We start from the raw sequence: 25897 nt of genomic DNA on the forward strand, positions 1-25897 counted from the left end.
CCCTGACTGCAGGCTTCTTTTGTTTAGAACTATTCTGACAGATATGCATGTTTGTGCTTAAATCCATCTATTTCACGCTTTAGGATTGGGGAAAAAATCCAGAAGGTTGATTGTATCAAACAATTGTTAATGCAATAAATAAAATCAATGACAGAATACTGAAATACTAATATGCATCTTTGTTTAAATAGACAATACTTAAGGCACAACAAATGTCACTTGCTTCATTTTTTGCCCTTTGGGCTTCTGTATGTAAAATGCTGACCTAGTTACTATAAGAATTTATTGCTTGCGTGAATGGCCATTTACAAGCCTGAAAGGCAGTAATTACGTTGGTGCTGAGTATAACCTTCTAACAGTCTAGTAAACTGAAAGAATTACACAGTAATGACTTGGCATTAGCACAGACAGGAATCAAAAAGTCATGTTTTACCATCAATGCTATTGTTCCCTATTAGAAACTCGCAGAGTAAACTGGGAGAAGTGTCTGTGTTACAAGCTTTGTAGGTAGCACTTCTTGTGTAGAGATAAACCCACATTGGAAAGTTCAGTTACAACTCTAAATGGATATAAACAGTTCTGGAGCAATTATCTGGATATTGTATATGTCACCTTGACTATTGAAACTCTGTTCGTGTTGGAGACGTCAAATATTATAACTTTAAAAAGATGGTCATATACTTTTACTAATATAAAATTGAAAAGCTTTAAATTATGATGAAAGGAATTTTGTATGCTCAAAAAAACAACAACTATAATTTCTATGTCTACATATTTCATGACTAAATTGGGCAAATCCACAGCCAGAGCCCAGAGTTATTAATACGAAAAGTGTGTCTTAATTTTATTTTATAACATCCTAGTATTTAGAATTTTTGTAGATCTGTAAGGGTGCACTCTTTTTCATAATTCTTTATTTTGGGGTGCACATATTACATACAGGCTGGTAGTGAAACAACAGCATCTACAAGCTTAAAGGGACACTATAGTCACCTGAACAACTTTAGCTTAATGAAGCAGTTTTGGTGTATAGAACATGCCCCTGCAGCCTCACTGCTCAATCCTCTGCCATTTAGGAGTTAAATCCCTTTGTTTATGAACCGTAGTCACACCTCCCTGCATGTGACTTGCACAGCTTTCCATAAACACTTCCTGTAAAGAGAGCCCTATTTGGGCTTTCTTTATTGCAAGTTCTGTTTAATTAAGATTTTCTTATCCCCTGCTATGTTAATAGCTTGCTAGACCCTGCAAGAGCCTCCTGTATGTGATTAAAATTCAATTTAGAGATTAAGATACAATTATTTAAGGTAAATTACATCTGCTTGAAAGTGAAACCAGTTGTTTTTTTTTTCATGCAGGCTCTGTCAATCATAGCCAGGGGAGGTGTGGCTAGGGCTGCATAAACAGAAACAACGTGATTTAACTCCTAAATGACAGTGAATTGAGCAGTGGCATTGCAGGGGAATGATCTATACACTAAAACTGCTTTATTTAGCTAAAGTAATTTAGGTGACTATAGTGTTCCTTTAATGTGGTCAAACATGTGCATACAATGCCATGACATATGAGACAATTGCACTTTTTAATGATTCAAAGAAACAGGCTGTACTGTAGGTTGTAATGTAAGACTTGAGAAAATACAGGCTAGAGAAACAAACAATGTGAGTAGAAGATTAGGTGAGTTAATGTGTTAGAGTGTGGAGAGTTGGAGTATGCAACGGTTTGGGGCATGGAAGAGAAAACAATGAGATACACAGATTGAGTTATGTTACTTATAGCATAGCTGACAGAAGGACTTTGCTTTACTATAGTTAGGAAGGGCACAGTGTCCATCTATTTGGGCATAGCACGAGGAGGGACACAAGGTATTCATCCGATGCCCAAGCTGGGTAGGCATGTCATGCGTTTGTGCAGTCCATTGGGTTGAGTAGTATTACGGTGTCTTAGCTGAGTTTCTTCCTAGCTCCAGACTGGTGGACCAGCAATCCCTGCTTTGGCCCCTGCTCAGGGAGCTCCAGAGGTCGTAGTCTTCCCATCCAGGAGGAAGCCTGGAGGTCGGGAAATCTGGGGAGATCGACGTCTGTAATAACGTGCTGTCCACCTGTTGCGCGGCTTTTGGTCGGTCTCCGACATGATCGCACTGCAGGAGCGCTTGGAATGGGAGGGACAGCTGCTCGTTTAGTACTGCGGTGTGCAAGGGGTCCCACAGGCCACCCCTCTCGGTGCTGGATCACAGCAGGGTGCGCCAACCTCTCCTCCAGTGTAGCCCAGAAGCGGGCAAAGATTGCCTCCACATTAAATAAGATGCAGCAGGAGTGGTCAGTCGACTCTGCACAGCATAGTGCTGGGCCTCTTGTCGCTGTTGCCTCTGTGTCCGCCATCCTGGATACTTTCTGGGTAAGTATTGACAGAAAAGTGCTCCACAGCTCTTGCAGCTTATATCACGCTAAACTGGAAAGGGATATCCCACACCGGTCCAGAGGTAAGGGGGGATTGGAGTGCAGCAGGTCTATGCCACGAATTTGAGAGCGAGGAGGTTGGTCGCCTCTCCCCATCTCCGTCCCCAGCAGGCCACAGCATGTTTTCTCCGGTTCCCAGTGGTGTAAATGCTCGGGAAGTGTGTCATATAGCTTGCACAGGAATACCTGACCTGAGATGGGTACAAGATGATGGATAGTAGTGCAAGATTGGTTAAATTAAGCCAAGATTCAGCCAGACAGCTTGCAGGTCAGGCTCTGCCCCCGTAAGGGCGCACTCTTAATGGGTCCTCAGCCCAAATTCCACACTACGCTAATGCATTTGAAGAATGCAATAAAAAAATGTGCGTTTGTCAGTTTGTTTTTCCAAATTTCTCTTAAATAGCCGCATAAATCCTACATTTTGTTGGAGCAGAACCTGCTTCTTCAGTTACGTTTTTTTCTCAGCTCAAATTTCCTTATTTGTGCTGGGAAGTGTCCAATCAAGTGTTTACTTATTGTAGACACATGACGCCTAATAATAACTTACGTACTCAAATAAAAGTTTAGTGACTATATCCCAAACATATTTGGAAGCTATAAAACCAAACATACATTAAATATGATACTAGTTTAAAAAAAAAAAAAAAAAAATGAAACAATTAACTACTGGCATATTTTTAAAAAATCATGATTAAAAAAAAAAAAAAACAATGTTGTGCTGTAAGGGTTCCTGGGCTGCATGCAATAGATTTGTCTCACAGAAGATGTTGGTAGCATAGGGTAATGCTTTATACCAGCTGTTAGGAAGGCTGGTATTTCAGATACCCGTTTGTTTTATGTTCCTCCCGAACTGCTAAAGGTTGAGTGATTATTGCTCGCAGTTCGGGTGTTGATTCGAACGTTCTTCAGAAGAAACTGCAGTATCCAAGTAAATTCCCCAAGCAATCAGACGTATACCCAAACATCAGTCTAGACTAGATAAAGGGTACAACATGAATTAATTTATTCAGGCCAACTGGCCGGTTTATATGCATGCAAGGGGTTTACCATGACATATTCCAGGGGCATTCCCCACTGGACCTGAGAGGGGACTATGGCAAAGTACACATTAATTGCATTGGCTCTCAGGTCCAGAACACTCCCACACAAAACAGGATAATCCCAGAGAATCGGGGCTTGTGGTCAGTCTAGTTCGTTAGTTTGGAAAACGAACACACTACTGAACATAGTCAATGTTCTCACCCTGGAGCTTGTTCACCTCACCCAGAGTCCCTGGTTTGTGTATCTGTTCGGTTCCCGACCAGGATAGCAAAAAGGCATGAACAAGGTATTTTATGAGCCTTTTTGCATGGCCCATAGTCCTGAGGCAGGAGGCTGGCAAACAGGCCCCTCCTAGAATCAGTGGCGAGGTTACTTTCGCCACAGTTGGTAAATCCCTTTCTTGGTACAACAATTCCAAGGCCTCTTTGGGTTGTTTGTGATAGGCCTCCATATTCACAAATGGGATAGAGAAAGAAAAACAAGAGATGAGTTTACACATGCAGAATGTAGGACATCTTTTCAGGTAGTGTGTACGTAAGCTGTGTGATTGATAGCCATGGGAGGTGTGACTAGGGCTACATAAACAAAGTGATTTAACTCCTAAATGGCAGAGAATTGTAGACTGCAGGGGTATGATTTATGCACCAGAACCATTTCAGTAGTTTTCGCAATTAGACTGAACCTCTCAGTTCTATGTGACTAAATTTATAATGTTCAATATCTGCCCTAATTAAGAATACTAGGAGTATTTTGTAACCATATCCTTGATAATTTAAGATGGGTAATTAAGCCATACATGGATTATTCAAGCCACACAGAGATATGTATATTAATGTCAGCTGTTGAGGACAATATTATTGAATTATCTAAGATTTTTTTAAATCACATATAGGTATAAGCAACTGGCGTCCTAGGTATTAAAGTTAGGACAGAATGTCCAGTATATATAGTTTGCAGGGAAGGTAGTGCTGACTTATGACACCTACTCTTGTCTTTTAAAACGGACATTGATTGAGGCAGTTAATACAAGGCTGTAGTTCTCAATAGTTTGGCTTTCTGCAGTAAAAGGAAGCCCTGTAAAACACTTGAACAAACATACATGAGTCATAATTGGGCAGTTGTGAGTAAATAATCTCAAGTAATGTCTAGGTCAGTGGTTCTTAACTTCTGGGCCCCCATGCTATTTTCAGTGGGTTCCCACTGGTTAGAACAGGCACAGAGTATTGGTCAGGCCCCAGGCAACTGCCCACAATAATCTGTCTAATGCACCAGCACTGCCTGCTCCAGTGCCAGGGAAGCCAATTTTACTCTGTGAGGAGTCTGGCAAAGGTGTTTATTTTAGTATAATATCAATTGAAGAATGAATCACTGAGCTAATTTTACAATTGAAGAATAGGTTGCTATGTTAATGCCATCTGCATCATTTGGAGCCCTATCAAAAAAAGGGTAAGAATCACTGGTTCATTTCCATCATGTTTTTGTTCCTATGCATTATTTTATTTTCCTTTGAAATTATTCTGACCTTTTAAATTCTGGTATGTGCGTGTGTATTTTCATTGTGGGACTCTGAGCTTTTAGAGATATCTTAATTGGAAATTACAGCCCTAATTATGCTGAAATTAAAGTTCAAGCGGAGTGGGAGAATTTTTTAAAAGGGAACAGTTACTTGGGCATTCAGATTTGAACAAATGCAAACTCATCCAGATTTTGAGAAATTCATTCATTCCTCCATATTTTGAATAATCATATGCCTGAATTACAAGAACAAAGTACATGATGAATGAAATGTATCCTTACAATTATATGCTTGTTTCTTCTGGTATTTAATTATATAGAGGAAGATTCCCTCTTATCCTCTATAACATAGCTTTCCAAACTTTTCATGTTGGTGACACCCTTTTCAGACATTCATCATTTCGCGACACAACGACGGTGGTGACGGTGTACTATTTCTTGGACATGTCACCACAGTTGCGGCCGCATCACCAGAAGTTAAGCGGAATCAAATGTTTCAACCCGATTCCGCATGCTGTGCATGCGCAGCATAAATGTAGGATCCCTCGACTGTCTCTCTAAAACTGTGGCCCCTATTCACAATATAGTAATAGAACATACCCAGCCCAAGTTTGTTCTTCTCACCTTGGTTATTGCTGTGACTGGCAGGCTGCTGTGGCAGACTGGTGTGGCTGACTGGCCTCTTTCTTTCCCCATCTTTTTTCCTGTTTAACTTCTCCCCCAACCCCTTTATGTGTCTCTTTTCCCCTTTCCCTCTGTGTGTCTCTTCCCCCCATCCCTTCTATGTGTCTTTGTGCCCATTCATCCCTTCTGTGTGTCTTTTCCCCAGCTCCTCTTGTGTTTCTGTGTCTGCCCTCACCTCTCCTGTCCCCTCCTTTTGCCACACTCCCCTCTTGTGCTATTTTTCTCCTCCCCCTCAAATCTTGTGCCCTTCTTCAGTCCCCTTCCCCTCATCTGTCTTCTTCCGGCCCACTCCCTTCCTGTGCCATTCTTCGGTCCCCAATCCTGTGACCCTCTTCTGCCCCCCCCCCCCCCAGCATTATATTGTCCCCTTTCCCCTTCTGTGCATTTCTTCTGTCCCCCTTTCCCTCCTGTGCCCTTTTTTGTCCCCCTCCTGTGCCCTTCTTTGTCTCCTCTCCTCTTATCCACAGGAAGCAGTTCTGTGCTCTCAGTGAGCACTTCCTGTCAGACCTGGTAGGGAAAACAAAAGCTCCTCTACCGCAGTCCACCTTCTTGGCCACGCTAAATGGAGTGACCTGCATGAGGGGAGCACTGTGCAATGCGCTCCCCTTCCTACCAGACATCTATGTGTGACACACTTAAACTGTACCATACCATATTTGTGATTGCACCGTTAATTCAAGCATTCCTTTTTACACCTGGATCTGACAGAAAAATTAAGTGTTTTAGGACAATATAGTGGACGTAGCATAATAACCAAGATTGGGAATGTATCCAATTCAGCTATTCTGTTGAAATCTTTTCTCATACACTAGTTTAAATGAAGACATACAAAAAAGGCTAGCATTTATTGACACTATAGACTTGCATTGGTTTCTAGCATTTGAAAAAAACGGAGACCTGGCAGATATGTATATATATTACAATTCATGAATACTTATAAAAGGAATACATAATCAGGGACAATTACTGATTTTTAAAAAGTTTTATTCAAGTCATCAATTTTCAATTTCAGTTAAGTAACACAACAAAATAGTTGAAAAGTAAAGAAAGGATCTTTTCGAAAAAAGATCTTTTAGAAAAAAAAGTAGGATTCTCTGGGAGTCTTGCAGATCACGAAGAATCAGATTACTTCATTATTATTTTTTTTTATTTTTTTTCTATTATTTATTGCAGACAATTTGGAGACATTATTTATTATTTATTATTTATATATTATTTGACAGTATACACTATATTTTGTTTCTTGCTTAATCTCACATGTTCCAGATAATTACTGTAAAAGTACATATATGAATTTTGCAATATACAGTTGATTTGATAGAATAATTATATCGTTAATGTTCTCAAAAGTGTTTGCGTAAGTGTTTGTAAGGATTCTGCTTGTATTTTGGAAATATAGTTTTACACCATGCCAAAATATTGAAACATGTATGTCAGCATAATGTAACAATCAGTAAATACAGTTACCTTCTTTCTATTATAGATTCTACTGGGACCTCACCATGTTGCTTCTGATGGTAGGTAACCTCATCATCATTCCAGTGGGCATCACCTTCTTCAAGGAAGAGAACACACCTGCCTGGATTGTCTTTAATGTGGTATCCGATACTTTTTTTCTTGTGGACCTGGTGCTCAACTTCCGCACGGGCATCGTAGTGGAGGACAATACAGAAATCATCCTGGAGCCACAGCGTATCAAAATTCGATACTTGAAGAGTTGGTTTCTTGTTGATTTCATCTCATCCATCCCTGTGGACTACATCTTCCTTATTGTAGAGACACGCATTGACTCAGAGGTATACAAGACCGCCAGGGCCCTAAGAATTGTCCGTTTCACTAAAGTGCTCAGCTTATTACGGCTACTAAGACTTTCAAGGCTTATTCGTTACATTCACCAATGGGAGGAGGTAGGTCTGCACTAAACTGAACACCTTTTGTGACATTTGATTACTGTGAAAGTCGTTTAAACCCTGCTTTCATGAGGGCGAGGGGAAATTCATTTTCAGCCCGTCCTCATCTGATACTGCAGATTGTCATCATATGACCCTATCTAATGTATTTCACTTATTTACTGCTCAGGCGGTAGTTTTTGTAATTATGTCTTCATGGCCAAGCTCAGTTCGTGGTATGATCATTTGCAGATCTTTCACATGACCTATGACCTGGCGAGTGCTGTGGTGCGTATTGTGAATCTGATTGGAATGATGCTGCTTCTATGCCACTGGGATGGCTGCTTGCAGTTCTTGGTACCAATGCTGCAAGAGTTCCCCGATGACTGCTGGGTATCTTTAAATCATATGCAGGTGAGTTACCCACGGTATTCTAAAATATTTCATTTTTAACAATTGAATCAGTCAATGCAGATTAAACCATATAAAATTACCAACAGAAACTAAAATAGGTAGTAATGCCGTAATATAAATCGATTTTATATAACCTTGATCTATTTTAAACTGAAGTTGCATTGGAATTGGCTGTAAGGCGTGCTCTATGCCAAAGCAGGATTCCAGCTGTAATTCATGTTACGGTACATGATTAAAAAATCTACAAATAATAATAACAATTTATTTAACCAGGACAGGTACATTCAGATTACTCTGGTTTCCAAGTACTTCCTGGGAGATGTTATACTCTTACCCAATTTAATGGTACTCATTATTATCTACCTTAAAAGGATGAAAGGCTGAGTTTGGATTTGAACCTGCAACCCTCAAGGGTTGAACAGATTCTACTGATGATGCATTAGCCGACTGCGCTATCTCACCAAAAGATTAACTCTTGCTCACTCCCAGTCAAAGTAACTCCAAATACAGAAAACACTTTAGTTTGTTGTCTAAATTCTAAGCTTTTTTTTTTTTTTTTAAAGTGCCAATTTCAGTAGAAATCAGTACTTTTCCAACAGGGGACAGACATTTTACCCATGCTGTAAGACAGCCAGGAAGGTTTTCTTCGGCTTTCATTAGCTCCACACAGAAAATAGAAGCGGCAGGCCGCTTTCCCTTCTTTTCATTGAGCTGTGCTACAGCTTATTGAGAAGCATTGAAAAGCCGCAATCGCATGTGTTTGTGCGCGTCTGCAGCTCCATTCTAACAAGTTTTCAATGAGAAGCTTCTGATTGGTGTATTCTTCAGCAAACAGAAAGTCTGTGCCTGGAATAGAGGGAATGGCTTGCAAAGTCTGAAGACAGCAGTTTTCAGCTTCTGCAAGCTATTTTTTCATGTACCCCATTCCAATCATAGAAATCCCAATGCAACTCAGTGAGAAGTCTTTACAAGGCAGGTGCTCTGCTCAATTGCTGCTTCTTGAGATATCTCCACTGAGCTAAACAAACCAGGAAGTAACAAAACCTCTTCTCTGATTGACAACTTGGGGGTTTATGCAGTGATGTATTTTGGATCTGTGCTGCCCTAGGCATGACGGAACTCGGGCACCCCTTAATTTAAATTTACCCCACCCCTTCCTCTCAAGGCCACACCTCTTCCTGTTAAAGGCTAACATACACTTTGACTGACAGACACACACTCGCAGAAACACTGACATTAACACACACACTCAATGATTTGACACAATCTGATAGACACACACAATCACTGACAGACATGCACACACTCACTGACATACACACACAATGATGCAGACACACACACACACTGAGAGGCATACACAATCACTCAGACACACACACATACACACACACACACTCATGCTCACTCACCCACTCACTCACTCACACACACACACACAATCACTCAGACACACAGGTTCCCTCACAGAGGGTAACAAGACATTTGCTTGGGCATTTGGGGGCGGCATTTTTTTTGTCTGGGTTTAAGTAGGAAGAGGGAATGGGAGCCCTCCTAAGAGCAGTGGTCTATGGGCCTATTTAAGTGGATGGCCCCCTTAGGAGAGTAGGTGTCCTCGCCCCCTTTGTTGGTGGGATGCTATGCTGGTTTGCCCCTCATCTAGTTGTTCCCCACAATGCTCCCAGACCTGGGATGGGTTCTCCAGGGTTCTAACACCCTGATGGGATCTTATAGCATGTAAAGGGACACCCCAAATTTCAGAAAGGATGCCTACTGAAGGTGAGGTGGGCCAAAGGACAGACAAGATGCTCCTCTCTTTGTCGACTAACACCTTTATTCTAATATAGTCTACTAAAATTCTGGAGATTTAGCTGACTAAAACTAATTCAGATGACTAAAATACGACTAAAACTAGAATGGCCTTTTAGTCAAAAGACTATGACTAAAACTAAATTTAAATTTGCCATTAAAATTAACACTGCAACCCACGTGGAGTGGCTGCAGAGGCCATGTAGTTAAAACACATGGGGGAGGGGGGAGAGGGAATGAGACACATGGGGGGCTGAGGGAATGAGACACATGGGGGGCTGAGGGATTGAGACACATGGGGGGCTGAGGGATTGTGACACATAGGGGTTAGGGTAATGAGACACTGAGGAATGAGACACATGGGGGGCTGGGAGAATGAGTAACATGAGGGGGCTGGTAGAATGAGACACATGGGGGGCTGGTAGAATGAGACACATGGGGGGCTGGGAGAATGAGACACATGAGGTGGCTGGAAGAATGAGACACATGGGGCTGAGGGAAGAAAAAAGGGGGGGACTGGGGTAGAAATGAGCACACTTGTGGGGATTAATACATATGGAGGGGCTGAAGGAAGGAATTGAGACAGGGGGAATGAGGCATGTGGATGAGATGAGATGCATGGAGGGGCTGGGCGACACACAAAGCGACATAGAGGGGCTGGGGGAGAAAGACGCAAAGTACTGGGATGAAGAGATACACAAATAGGGCTGCTGAGAGAAAGAGACTCACAGAAGGGGCTGGAAGGGAGTCAAAGAGCCACAAAGAGGCTAGGGAAGGGGCAAAAGAAACAGATAGGGGAAGGGGCAAAAGAGACACACAGCGACTTGGGGGGTTGACACCCAGAGGGGCTGGGTGGACACAATAAGACACAAAAGAGCTGGGGAAGGGGCAAAAGAGACAGACTGGGACTTTGGAAAAAGACACCTAGAGATGCTGGGGGAACATAGAGGGTCTGGGAAAGGTGCAAAAGAGAGAGATAGAGGCTTAAATTAAACCCATTAGATAAAACAATTCAGATGACTAAAATACAACTAAAACTAAAATGAATTTTTAGTCAAAAGACTATGACTAAAACGAAATTTAAATTTGCCATCAAAATTAAAACGGCAATCCATGTGGAGCGGCTGCAGGGGCCAGCGGATGAGAAGCAATTGTGGCGTACCTTGTACTCGCGGTGCGCCGCCGAAGAACTGTGGACCTTGCCGATGGCCAGGAAGAGAGCTTGGCACATCCCTCACTCCCAAGACTCTGAGATACACGTGGTGTCCTGCGAGTGAGTAAGTGTGGCCCACCTGCTTCTCCCGTAACGCAGTGAAAGCCTCCTCCTTGGAGTCTGGACCTAGAGCTCATTCAAAGGATTTGCTGTTATTCTGGTTGTTGTTGTGTGGGTTTAATTTTTGGAAATTTCTTCTCCTGGGGTGTGTGGGTTCAACGTTTGTGTCTCCATTTTGAGCCCCTTATGGTTTTTTATAAAGTTCACAGTTTCGTTGACTGAGAATTCCTTTTTGTCAAAAGTGATCTCCCCTACTAGTTTTAACCAGGAAATAGTTCCCTCCTTTTGTCCTTCATCTGAGAATGTCAAAGAGAGATGGTTGCATAGTTTGGATATTGTTTCTTCCCTCAAATTTTATGTTAGGCTTTTTAGGATATTTTCTTCCGTGTTTGTTAATTTTTTTGGACACTCTTTGGGTCAAAATTCTTCAGCTGTTATTCTTGTCAGTTGGCTCAAGTTCATGATCCTGAGTCTTTCCCCAGGCAAGGTCACTGCTTTTTCTACAAAGATGATGGTGGCTACCTTGTGGGCCTTTCTTCATGAGGTTTCTGTGGACCAAATCTGCAAGGCAGCCACTTGGTCATCCTTGCATACATTTCCAAATATTGTTTTGATGTTTTTGTGTCCATTGCGTGTTTCTCTCTCCTCCAGTTGGGAGAGACTATATATCATAAATATTATAAAGTGGGGACTCTCACCATCTGAAAGGAAATAAATTGGTCAGATAAAATACAAATGTTTGATGTTCTTTTCCTTGCACCACAAAAATAAAGAATTAAAAAAAAATACAAAATACAAATGTTTGTACTACTGTACATAAAAACCACAGATGCATTATGCTTTCACTAGGTCATACACCACTGTGACACTGCAGTGACCCAGTAGCGGCAACTTATGACTCTTGAAGTTACATTTTCAGTTTGAATAAGAATATAGTGCAAATCACTACAGCTATTGATGGTCTCAGAAGTTTGCTAATAATAAATTAGCATCTCTCCTATTATATTGTTGAGTGAACAATATACTCTCCAAAAGTGTATTCATTTTGCCTTTCAGAATGCAGAAGCTGTAATAGACTTGCAAAATGGAATTTTATGTAAAGACATTGCAAAGTTGCCGTGCACCCCGATCACGGAATGCACATGCAGCATCAAAATATGTTACTCTTCCAAAATACAGCAAACCGTATCGTGCAGTGTTGGATATGGACCAGTGTAACCTCACACCAGTGGAAATATTAATTTGCCATCTGATCAATACACTGTTACAAATCCAATTAAGCTCAGTGATGATGCTTAGAGATGTCAACCAATTCAAATTTCAATGCAAACCATGTATATTACTCTCCAGAAAATGAGAGGGAGGGATTAATATAAAAATAGCAAGTAAGAGCTTGTTAAATAACGGTGTTTAACCCCTTAAGGACACATGACGTGTGTGACACGTCATGATTCCCTTTTATTCCAGAAGTTTGGTCCTTAAGGGGTTAAAATACTAAACAGCTGTACCATACACGCCTGAACAAAATGCAGCGGCAGAGAGGACTACGCGGATAGCAGTGAAGATGATTAGATTGCGTCTACTCCAAAGATACTAATGAGGACCTATAATGATGCTGACTTAATTACGTAACTGTCTGTGTTTTATGTCTGAGCACTCCATTAAATATAAAATGTGTCAAAGGCATATTAATGTGTTTAGATGTACATTTTACTTGTTTGAGACTGTTAAGCAGCAAAACTGTTAAACTTGCTGCTAGCCAGTTTATGCCACGTGATAAAGACTGTGAGGACATTATAACATATACACATGTCCTTTTTTGCACGAAGTGAGAAAAAAATTGTCTTAATACTGCTCTAGGAAATGTAAATCAATACCACCAGGGTAAGAGATGGGAGGAAGGGGCAAATAAATAGAAAGGTATGAAATGTGAAGAATGAGCAATGCTTGGGGCCATGATACGGTAGAGCGGGACGATTAAGTAGGGGAATATGGGATGGAAAGAAAGGGTAGTGAAATGTGGGGATAAGAGATGGGAAGAAAGGGTAAGGGAATGGTGTAGAAGAGATAAGAGTAAAGAGCAATGGAAGGGTAACCCTAAGATAAAAATTACCCCTAACCAAGGGGGCAGCAGGGGAGGCAGGGGAACATAAGCAAAATTTACGCTAACAAGGAGTAATTACACTTTGCCGATATCTAGCATCGGCATGCGCCAACATTGGCCACACGATAGAGCCTTAAAACCCTATACCCATCCTAAGAACATCCCTAGCCATAGATACTAATCCAAGGCAGAAAAGCAAAAGGAAACTCTTACAACAGTAAATCAACTGAAATGGAATAGAAAAACAATCTGCACTATGTGGGGGTCAAGTTACAGGGCTTGCGCCTTCTCCAGGACGTGGAGCAAATGGCACAAAGTGGATTCCATGTTTTTGTAGAGTAGGTCTCTGGACCATGTGGACTTCTCCTCCAATCCCAAGGATGTAGGAGGCCAGGGCGTCTTCCATAGTGGTTAGAGTATGTACAGACCCATTTTTATTTTTATTTTTTATTCTTTATTTTTGACTCAGGTCATGGTTATAGCATTTTAGGTATGCATTTCAAAGGAAAAAATAAACAGATAACATACATGTAACATAGATACGTCCTTCACGTGGGGTTTGCTGGTCAGGGGCCATGAGCTGAGGGAATTAAATTTTTGGTAGTGTGGGTCGCTGTGGCCGTGAAGCCTAGGTGGTCTAATGGAATAATTATGTAGCCGGTTTAACCGACGATGCTAGGGGCTGTCAGGCTGGTTTGAGCGGATTGGTCTCGTTGTGATGCTGGGTCAGATAGGGAGCTATGACTGGAATGCGTGTTAGTGATCTGCATTCTCCCGCTGTAAAGGTAAGGGTAATAGTGTGTCCCTTTAACCCGGGGAAGGTGGGGGGTGAACCTGAGAGTGGTCTCCGTGGGCGATGTAGGGAAGAGTTACTGGGTATGGTGTGGCCATGGGGTCTTGGGTCTATGTGTAGTTATGCGGTAGGAAATAATAATAAGTCCCGAAGTAATATCAGGTGCCCGTCTGTGCCGTTGATGGGCCTTTTCTTGCGTAACGGGAAGCGGACGGCTTTGCTGTCGTAGTATCCCTCTCTGCTGGCCTTGTCTCCGGTTGGGTTAGACCTGCGTTGGGGATGGTTTCTTGTGGCAATCCCAGGGTAGGTAGTAGGTCTCTGGCACTCTGTAGGTCTTGGACTGTATACAATGTGTCGCCGTGGTGGATCACTAGAGCCCAGGGTCGTCTCCACTGGTAAGCGATTTCATAAAGGCGGAGGAGGGCCGTGAAGGGTTTTAAGGTGCGGCGCCAAGCTAGTGTTGGCCCCGATAGGTCCGCGTAGAAAGAGAGCTGTCTGTCTTCAAATATGTACGGCGTCCTTGTTCTAGTTGCTTGGAGGACCGTGGCTCTGTCTCCGTGGCTTATGAAGCGCACTAGGAGATCTCTTGGTGCCGTAGCTGGGGCTTTCGGTGGTCGTGGCAGGCGAAACATCCCTCCCAGAGTTACTTGTTTGGCCTGTTTGGTGGGTAGTAGATCCGCCAGCAGGCGCTGTATGAAGTGGGGCACTTCCGCTTCTGGGATCTCCTCTCCGAGTCCCCTTATTTTAAGATTCAGGCTTCTCCTCTGATCCTCGAGGTCTGCAAATCATTGGTCTGTTTTATGGGACAGTTGTTGCAGTTCCTGTACCGCTCTGTGTAACTGCACTGTGTCCTGCTGGTTTCGGCGGGAGTCTGCCTCCAGCGTGGTCAGGCGGCCTGTTAGGCCCTGCAGATCTCTGCGAATCCAGGCCATATCTGCCTGAATTGTAAGTTGTAGTCCGGCCAGCAGTTCCCTCATCACTGCTGTGGTCACTGGGGAGTTTTCCGTTTGCGGGCTCATTTGTGTGAGAGCGGTCGCTACGGGCGGGCAGTGATCAGCTTTGCTCGTGAAGTCGTCTGACAGCTCAGAATAATGGTCGGCATAGTCAGACATGCTTGAACCCGTCAGACCCATTTTTTGACACAACAAGGACCTTGGAGCTTTCCATCTGTAGGTTATGCCTGCTTCCCTTAGCCGTTGTGTGACAGCCTGCAGTGAATTTCTCCATTGTAGGGTGGACCTTGGCAGGTCCTGATAAAATGTAAGGTTACTTTTTTCGAAGGTGTAAGGTGTTTTGCCTCATATCGCTGTCATAGTACGTTGTTTGTCTTGTGATATTTGACAGTGTAGTATAACATCTCGAGTAGCTGCTGTAGGAGCACTCAGGGATTTGTTTGGAGTCATTGGGGAGGAAGTATTGATGACACGAGGCCACAGTCTGGTTGATATCCATTATGTGGACGGGATTCGGTCTCTCAACACCTGCATGTCTGCCTTTTTCAACCCAAGATCCGCTTGGAATAATTTCTGAATGTCAGCAAGTAAGTTTTGAATGACTTCTTTGGTTGCTGAAGTTGTTGCTGGTGATAGTTATGAGGGTATAGGAAAGTCCACAGTTGACCCCCAGTCCCAGTTTCTATATCCATCGTTTTATGAGATGTTGAACGGGGAGATATGTGCCAATATCCAGATTGTCTCTGCTGTCAGCTTTGCAAGATCACCGGAGGGTGTAAGCAGTAGGATTAGTTCTCCGCTAAGTGCTCCTCTTATTGGACATGAGGTTCCTCTGGGCTGAATTGTGAGGTAAGCCCCAGAACTTTTGCGTTATTTTTTTGTGCGCTGGTAAGAAGAGATATGGCATTAGCGTAGCTAAGACTACTCGAGGAAGGGATGCCATTTATTGTTAGTTGTACCAGGTGGTTTACTCCAGTGAGTGGCCAATATTTAGTGAAAGAATGGTGCATTGCTGGCTCCGACACTATGCTCTGCCATATGTCCAGCATATTTAAATTGCAATAGTGAAGGTAGAAGCCACACTCAATCGCAGCAGCCACCTGGTGCTCAAAAGCAGGACCAGCAATCCCACAACAATAAGGCAAAAAAAATAATTCTCCAGGCACTCAAGGTGTTCAAGCTACAGGCAGTTTTAATATGACAGAGAAGAGCAGCAACGTTTCAACCTGATAAGAGGTCTTTGTCAGCTTGACAAAGACCTCTTAGCCTGCGGATTGAACACCTTGAGTGTCTGTAGAATTTCCTTTTCAACATACATAGCTAACCACACGAATTAAGGGATGGAGTTTGGATATGTCCAAGGGTGGTAGAGGAGTCATCTGGTTTTCTTTTGAGCTTCATTCCCAAGAGTATTAGCTTGAGTTATATTCCAAAGTGTGTTTGGGACCTACCAACACCTCTGCTGGGCACAATAGTTGTAGTAATAGATATTCTGACAGACAATATTCTCAATTTTACTACAGTTCTGAGCTTCAGGAGTTCACATTTTCATGATTTTTGCTGCTGAGAATATTCCATGGAGGGATTCCTGTTTTATCTGAGCAATCTGCTCAGATTACTTAAAAAATCATGAAAAGTGTGCAATGAAAATCTTGTCACACTTTTTACGTCACAAAGAAACGAACTGGCTGATTTTTCAAAATGTGTTCTTTCACCTTGCTCTTTGCATGATCATGGCATTTTAAAACATACTCTAAATGAGGCCGTAAGTGTCTCCAAAATCTGTTATATCACTGACTCAATGACTTCAATATGTTGAACGATAACTGAAAAGTCTAAATGTTCAGTGAACACGAAAGCACACATGGTGCACGAGTTTCAATTTCCACTTCCAAATTTTTTCAGCTTCTCCACTTTGTATGGTCCTCTATAAGTAACCACCCTAAAGGGGAGTCTATTGCTTATGAGTTCAACTGTCAACTTCCTAAAAATAGGTTGGGTATGATCTCTATCCTGTAATCTCACATTACACTTCCCACTGAGAGCGAGACCTATGGGAAGAGCTAGGTGACTAGACAGACATCTTCATTAACACATTGCATATCACCCAATACACTGAGATTAAAGAAAACTGTTACAAGGTTCTGGCACGCTGGTATATACATCATTCTAGGTGGCCTAAAACTCAGACAGGCATGGTCTCTTCGTGGTTCCGGAGCTGTGGGGAGGACGGTAGGCATCTGAACGTCTGATGGTCATGCCCAAAGCTTACACCACTATTGGAGTACATCTTTGCTAACTTTCCCACTGCATAAATGTGACCCTCCATCCAGACTCTTGGGTAGCTTTTTTGAATAGGGACTTGCAGTTTTCTTGCACAGCACATACATTTATGCATAGATTGTGCACAACATTGAGATTCTGCCTAGCTAAACAAACCTACATGGCAGAACTGCCTTCACAAGCCCAGATTAATGATAGGTTTTGGTATTTGATAAGAATGTAAGAATTAACGGCAGTTATCCATAAAACCTCCAATCATTTTCTGAAAATATGGATTGGTTGGAGGTTTTTGCCCCATCAGAGCCTTTCTCGAAACCTCCTAGTGGTGTTGTCCTCTCGTGGTGTGGCCCTTGAGAGGGGATCTGTCTACCGCCCATCTGGTGTGGACTCTTAATTAGCACTCTCCTTCTCCTCTCTTACACCCTATTCTGAGTATCTCTCTCTTTACTCTCTAGTTCTGTGTTATTTTATCCTGCAAGGTGTGATTGGTTTCTGTCCCTAATTCATTCACCTCCTATGCCTTCTACATGTTTGTTCTGAATTTTGTTTTATTATCTCTCAATAAATTGTTACAAAATGACAAACGTTCAGTGAAGGTACAGGAATCTGAGACAGGTCCACATGAGAATATGGCTAGCACCCTGCAAATTGGCATACACTGCTAAAATAATTGAAATAATTGAAATAAATGAAACAACATTCATAAACAGGGCTATAGATAGGACACGAGGTCACGCATTTAGGCTGGAAGAAATTAGATTTAATCTAAGGCAAAGAAAAGGTTTTTTTTACAGTACACAATTTGACGTTGTCCTCATGATGACAGCCAACAGGTCTTTATTCCGGGCAATATAAGTGACCTGCTCAGATAGTACATTGCTCATTTGTTGTTTTAGTTTTATAGTTTGAGTGATTTCTTGATTAGTTGACTTTTTTCAGTATTTCTGTTATCCTTGAACTTGGCTTGGTGTTCAGTTTAATTGATCTTCAGTAACCCTACAACTGGGCCCATTCACTACTATTCTTTTCTATTCTCAGGAATTTTCTCCTCGATATAAGCACTGCTTTAAACCCAGGCACTCTAAGGTCTGGTAATGCTCTCCTGTCCTACGTGACAGAAAGTATGTTATTGCATGGAGATACTCAATATGACATCTTTATGAAGGAGCCACCAAGATTCGAGCTATCTAAAGAGCAGAACTTCCTAACCCGAGTTGCAGCCATACTTTGAAAATGTATTTTATTAGTGTATTCAAACAAAGTTATGGATCACTAAACAAAAATGGAGTGAATGCAGACTTGGAGAACTAGAATGCAACATATTTGCAGATGTTGAGATCATTATATTAAAAAACTAAAATAAAACATGAGCAGTGTGCTCACAAAGAAGTATTCTCTCGGGGTAACGCAGATACATGCCAATATGCCAAGAAGCAAGAAGGGTAAATTACTATATATCCCAATTCACACTGATTAGATAATCACCTGCTTTGAACAAAAAGTTTTTAAAAAATGAATAGAATGGCTTGGAAAACTGAGCCAAAACTTTGAAATTAAATAACTGATAAAAAAAAAATAATGATTACAATGTAGACTATACACAAAAAAAAAAAACTACAAAATTCCTGGAAGTAGTATACAATGGGGATGCCAGTAATTTTTTCTGGAGGGAGCCTGTCTCAGAAGACTGGATAATCCCCATAAAATCCTCATAAAACCTAAAGCAAATATAACAGCTTAGGCAGAGTGTTCATCCCAGTAAACCCATCTGGCCCAAGAGATTTGTCTGGTTTAAAATTGTCACTTCTCAGACCTATGAAAGTTAGTGATGGTTGTGCTATTTTATTTATTAAACAATCTGTTTTTATATTTGGATTTAAATCTATCTATATCCCAGGATTTGCATGCATAGCCAGAGCATGGCCTGCAGATTACTTCGATCCCCTTGGAACTTTGCACACATGAGCATGTGCTGGTACTTCGTAGGCACATTCCCAAGCTCCGAAATACTCTCCACAAGTGATGGCTGATATAACAAGAGCTAATCCATACATCATAGTAGGAGTATTGTAACTCTCTGTATCCTCAAAAAATATATAAATTGGTTAATTTCACAGATTATAATTTGGTTAGTCATATTAATAAATTCAACATTTAGATGTCATTGGGGATCATGTCAAAAATAAACTGCACCCATCAATGGTGACCTAGGTCACTAGGTTAACTTACACTCCTTGTGTTAAATAAATATATATACAAAATATATAATTTTATAAAAAGAAAAAAAATCCATCACTTTGGCATTTATTTAGGGCCCATTGTTTTCCTCACATATGCACGATAAAAAGGGGCCAAATAATATAATTTTTAATAAAGACTAGTGAGAAACATTAAATGTCAATGGTGGACCAAAGTGTGAGCAGATATTGATGGTTTACTGATCAAATATGTAGCCAATGCCACTCTTTACATAGGTAGGCATATATTTATGATGTGAAAATTGATAGTGCTGGTATACCTAATGTAATACCCAGGGGAGAGGGAGTCCGACTAACAATAGGTCGCTCAAAAACTGGAAAAAATAGGGATTCACTAAAACCTATACAAAAAATGGAACACTCTGCTGTAGTATGCAGAAACCAGGAGCTTAACCTACGATGCTGGCTGAGTGTGGTGAGTGGTGAGGGATTATAAAATGTAAAAGGTGAACTGCGCCTTTAAGGTGTGAGAAATATGTGCTGTGCCTTTAAATTTCACATAATGTGCGTGGTAGGTCTGTTGGTAAGAGAGAAAATCAAACAAAACAAAACAAAACAAAAAATGGATAATCCAATAGATCGTAAAAGGAAAGAAAGATGAGAAAAATAAGAAGAAGAAGGATGAAGAGAAGAAAAAAGTGAAATAAAATGGAGTACAGAAGATAAAAATGAGTAAAAAAATGAGTAAAAAAATGATAATAATAAATAAATAGTGGAAAACGCAGCCATATATTTATGATGAGTTATATGAATAATTGTATTTATTTGAAGCAGTAAATGCTTGAATATCAGAGGTCACTAATGCAGGTAGGTCCCAGTATAGTTAGCATAACTTCAAGAGCATTGGTTCAGATATATTGTTTAGCTATTGTTGGAAATAAAATAGGGCACTCCAGGATACTGTGGTTTTGCCTGTTTTGCCAAACCATACAGTTCATTGTAGTTACACAATTTTTTCAGAATAATGTAGGAAGTTCTTCAGAAGTTGTATGTAGACTTTATAAGAATAATCTCTCCCTCTTTCTGTCTATCTCTCTATCACAGAATGCCTACATTTTGAAGTTGTATGTAGACTTTATAAGAATAATCTCTCCCTCTTCTGTCTCTCTCTCTATCACAGAATGCCTCATGGGGGAAGCAATATTCGTATGCCCTTTTCAAGGCCATGAGTCACATGTTGTGCATCGGGTACGGGCAACAGGCACCAGTGGGCATGTCAGATGTCTGGCTCACCATGCTCAGCATGATTGTAGGTGCCACGTGCTATGCCATGTTCATCGGACATGCTACTGCCCTCATCCAATCCCTGGATTCTTCACGACGCCAGTATCAAGAAAAGGTAGACATTCAAGGCACAGAAGTAACACTAATGTTTTACAACATTCTATTACAATAGAGTTCTTTATTGCAGGCTCTATTCCTTTTCCTTCTCACGACCACGTTTTTATGGTCTATTAATCTAGTGATCTAAGACTTGGGAGAGATCTTCTTTCTTATGGCTGCTCCCAGATCTGTATTTATGGTCACTTTTAATTTATTGAAGATTATAGAAGGCAAAGTTTCATTTATTAGAATAGAACTGGCTCCCACATTATCACGTATACAAGTATGGAGTTATTCAAGAGCTGGTAACCACCCAAACATCTGTTAGATGCCAAAGGATTATGTACTTAACCAATGGATGTACCCTAAGCTGCCATCTTGAATGGATTTGCATTAAGCAACTCACATGGTCCTTTCACTCACCCTGTATAATTGTTCTTTTTATCAGGATTCCTTATTGCTTTCGGTGTATTCTCAATAAATGTGCTAGTACACACAATTTACAAAGGACGTGAAAGCCAGTATAATGTGGACTCTTTATCCTTTCTTTTCTCAATTAAAAAAAAAATTACATTTAAATTAAATTGTTTAGGTCTAGCGTCAATATTGTCTTGCAGATAGAAACATATAAAATATTAAACTCCAGATATATTTTCTGAGCACTTGCATTGTGTCATTGAGAGATTAAACAGAATGTAAGGGATTAAACAATTGAAACCTTTCCCACGTATCAAACTTCACATTTAGCACATTTCTAAATCCTGCGAACTGTAACAACATCCTCTTTTGTTGCTTCAATCAGCAATTACCCAAAATAACTACAACTAATTAATATCCAGGTTGCATGCAGCATATGTCTCTTCTCATGCTTTGCAGAATCATTGCTAAATTCGCAGATCTTGTGCCAGGTTACTAATATTTCATTTTATTTTCCCTATTTGTTCTCAGTATAAGCAGGTGGAGCAGTATATGTCGTTTCACAAACTCCCAGCCGACATGCGCCAGCGGATCCATGACTACTATGAGCATCGATACCAAGGGAAGATGTTTGATGAAGAAAGTATTCTGGGGGAGCTGAGTGAACCTTTGAGAGAGGTAAGACACTCAAAACCATTCTCAACTCTTGTCCGTTCACACTCTTATTTAAGCATATGGTTTTGCTTTTATTTTAAAAATGATGTAATCTCTTTGTCACCTGCTAGCAGAGGTGGGTCAGAATTTGAGACATTGGGACATTTTGTTCTGAAACAAAATTCTTTGCTTTATGTGAATTGTGCACTGTTGTGCTGCTGTGCTGAGTCTGCCAGTACCTGCCTTCCCTGTCTGCAGCAATCAGGTTTTTCTAAATTATTAATTTACTTCCATTGAAGTGATTCAGATTCCTTTTAAATGATACCAGAATCGATTCTGAATCAATCTTACCTGTAGACTCGTCAGATAAATAATTCAGAATCGATCCGTTCTATGAACTATTCCTAAAACTACAGTGTCCCTCTGCCCCCTGTGCACATGCAGTGCCCATCCCCGGTGGCAAATAAAGGTGTTCACCAGCGCTGGTCCAGGCTCCTCCCCCTGACGTCACAGTGATTCAGAAATCTAATACACATTTACGGCAAGCATTTTCAAAACACTGGACATCCTCATGCAAAGTTTGAGGATGTCCAGCATTGTTTCACAGAATAAACCTCTGTAAAACACCATTATGCACCTCTAATAGCTGCCTGGTAGACAGTCACTAGAGGAGGAGTTAGCCCTGTAATATAAGCTGTTTCTCAGAAACTGCAATAATTAATATTGCAGGTTTAAGGGGACAGGGGTACTGCAGTTGTAAGGGTGCCTTTAGTGTCCCTTTAAAATGATTTTTTACAGATGTCTTAATTGCTAATTACTGTACAGTTCCTGATTATTTAATTGATGATACAGCCTTTACTGCTATAACAGCCTAGTCTAAACCGGTTTTGTACTTTAGGTATTTAATTGGTCAATAAATACCTATAGGTGCACAGCATTGGGGTTCTTACATGTAATTAGCACTACCCATATAGAGTGTGATAAATTATTTGCCTGATGCCATTTCCATAGTTGTACAGACCCTCCATGCATCATGTTCTGGAAGCAACAGGAACAGCAGTGTGAATAGTTGGGTCAGTAAATGTTCTGTTGACAAGAATATCTCTGTCCTCTACATCAGTGTTTCCCAACCCAGTCCTCAAGGCACACCTACCAGTCCAGGATTTAAGGATTACCCAGTTTTGTCTAAGGTGTTTTTAGAAAAAAAAAAAGAAAAAACACCTTAGACAAAACTGGGTAATTCTTAAATCCTGGACTGGTAGGTGTGCCTTGAGGACTGGGTTGGGAAACACTGCTCTACATAGCTGAAGCATGACCCAGACCTGGCAACATGGTCAGGTCTTAATATTAGGTCATTGAGAAACGGGACAGAGCCTGTGGGTGGGGGTCTCCGTGATGCAATTAGCTTAATGGGCAATTTGCTTCACAAAAATGGGGCACATCGTAATAGCACACGCAAATGTGCACCAGATTGACAAAGTACCCAGAAGGGCAGCCAATCGGTGTTGTCCATACATCAAGCGCTACTGTAGCATTTGTATATGGGCTTATAATTTCCTAAAAGGTTAAAGTATTAGCGCTATTTGAGTGATATGTGAATTTTTCTTAAAAAGTATATACACCAATTTTACGTAGCTGCTAAATCACAGTAGTATCTTTTAAACAGAAAACAGAACAAATAGACGTGCCGGTGTAGCGCTTATGTGAACAAAGGAAGGTGTGAAAATAAAATAAAATATTAGAGCCTATACCTTAGACTTTAAAATCCTCTTTTTAGTATTATTAACCTTCCTGTATGTACCTTAAATAAAGCATAAAAAAATACAAAACATAGTGCAACCTATATAATTAAATTGAATAGGTATAGAACAAAATGCCAAATGGCAACTTACACTTTTCTGAGCTAATAAATTTAGCTCAGATTCTTGCGCTTTGGGGTCCGTTAAGGTGACCCTTTCCCTTCTTTGTTATCCAGTGGTACAGTCCTAGATAGGCATAGAGGGTGGCATATAGTGTAATACAGTTTTAGATGAAGTAATTAACCGCACGCTTGCTCCGCCCCGCCACAATTTTTTTTTTTTATGATCCCGGCCGGCCATGTGTGATCTGTGCCGGCCACCTGGCTCCCCCTGCTCCCAGGGGGTCCTGTGCGGCCACACAGCTCGCACATGGCCGGCCGGGATTACATGAGCCTGATCAGTTCTGAATGGGGCTGTAAGCCCAGCCCCAGGTGCCACGGCCCACCAGGAAATTTCCCGGAATCCCGGTGGGCCAGTCCGGCCCTGGTTGGCGCTTTATAAATAAAAATAATAACAATAATCAACAGCGTCATATCAGCACCATACTGGGTAAAGTAAAGAACTTCAAATTAAAGGTTAAAATAGCTGAAAAGGGAAAAATTAGCTAAGTCACTTCAGCTACTCTGGCCTTAAATTTAAAATTCACTTTGAATTCTCACTGTAGTAAATAAACCTGCCTGAGTTCCAGCATCCATAGCAGTTTAAGGGTATTTCTTGCCATGATAACACAGAGACATGTTTCTCTTCCTCTGTTTGTAGAGACCATTTTGTGTAAATTATTAATCAAGCGAACGGCCTGTCATCTCACCTCAGATCCTAGAATCATTACACTTACCACTTAAACATAGGTTAAAATGCCATGTGTTACTTTTTTGACATTCTAAGAAAATACAAGGTTATAATTCAGATTTTATACCGAATATATGGACTGGCTTACAAGTATGTGATCCTTTTCTTATTGTCTGTAGGTGCTTACTGTTATTTTAACTCTCATCTCAAGATTTGGTGCACGTGTTGCCTTGACATTTATATGCCATTTATATTTTTAAATATATATATATGTAATATTGTTGAATTTTATGTGATATTGAATGCTCTGTATTTTACTGTATATTGAATGCGCTGTATTGTAGTTGCTGTGCAGTGATACGACCTTGTGCTCTTCTACAGGAAATCATTAACTTTAATTGCCGAAAACTAGTGGCATCGATGCCACTGTTTGCCAATGCTGATCCAAATTTTGTGACCTCAATGCTTACGAAGCTACGATTTGAGGTTTTCCAACCCGGGGACTTCTTAATCCGAGAAGGGACCGTGGGAAAGAAGATGTTCTTCATACAGCATGGTGTTGTCAGTATCTTGAGCAAGGGCAGCAAAGAGACTAAGCTTGCAGATGGTTCCTACTTCGGAGGTATGTAGAGGTTCAATTTGTAAAAATCTGTTAGAAAAGAGGGGCTTCTACTTCACATGCTGAGACAGGGCAGGTCCAAGGCTGCCTTACACAGTTTCCCACCGGTTTTTATTCGACTTGCCTGTGAAGCTGGACAAGAAAATATTAAGCGTGGCAATCCAGCAAATCAGATGGACTGCAGCTGGGCACTGATTATCTGTTTTCCCTTTTCATTCCTGCCTGTTACCCGTTATTGGTGGGAGTGTGTGTTAGTATATTTCTGCACTTGTTGGCTGTCTCATGATTGATGCAGCTAATGTCACAGTGTTCGGTGATTGATTAATGTTCCTACACCAGCTTGGTTGGAGACAGACAATAACAATACACAATCAGTGTGATGTAGAAATGTATATGATTAAGTGCTTTTTCCCGCAGAGTCACAAATGAACATTTGATGCCAAACATTGAATGGCTGGGGTAGGAACATGACACCTGACCTACTGCCTTCCTGCCCTCTAGTGGGGAATCCAAAAAGAACACTAAAAAGTTACATTTACATTTATTTTGTCATATAGGTCCCCGTTCTATTAGTGTCAGGATCGGGACAGGGATCCAACACGCAGAGTACAAACAGTAGCCAGATACGTATACCGGACCTTAGAATGGCCGGACTAACGTAAGTAGTACAGTATAGAATGGTCAAAGACAAGCCGAGGTCGAGGGTAACAGAAGACAGGTAAGCGAGAGACAAGCCGAATCAAGGGTAACAGAGATAAGCAGAGTAAGGTAAACAAGCCGGGTCAAAACCAAAAGGGATAATAGAATACACAAGCACTGAG

General features: G+C 41.1%; 1 protein-coding gene across 1 annotated transcript in view; it reads left to right on the forward strand.

Moving 5' to 3' along the window:
* HCN4 (hyperpolarization activated cyclic nucleotide gated potassium channel 4) overlaps nucleotides 1-25897 on the forward strand; it is a 103657-nt gene that overhangs the window by 67786 nt on the left and 9974 nt on the right. Inside the window, exons 2-6 of the mRNA XM_063445899.1 lie at nucleotides 7183-7606; nucleotides 7841-8002; nucleotides 20596-20814; nucleotides 21747-21893; nucleotides 24839-25079. Coding sequence (XP_063301969.1) covers nucleotides 7183-7606; nucleotides 7841-8002; nucleotides 20596-20814; nucleotides 21747-21893; nucleotides 24839-25079 — 1193 coding nt within the window. The remainder of the gene's footprint in view (nucleotides 1-7182; nucleotides 7607-7840; nucleotides 8003-20595; nucleotides 20815-21746; nucleotides 21894-24838; nucleotides 25080-25897) is intronic.

This window comes from Pelobates fuscus, chromosome 3 (assembly GCF_036172605.1).
Source record: "Pelobates fuscus isolate aPelFus1 chromosome 3, aPelFus1.pri, whole genome shotgun sequence".
In the NCBI taxonomy this organism is placed as follows: Eukaryota; Metazoa; Chordata; class Amphibia; order Anura; family Pelobatidae; genus Pelobates; species Pelobates fuscus.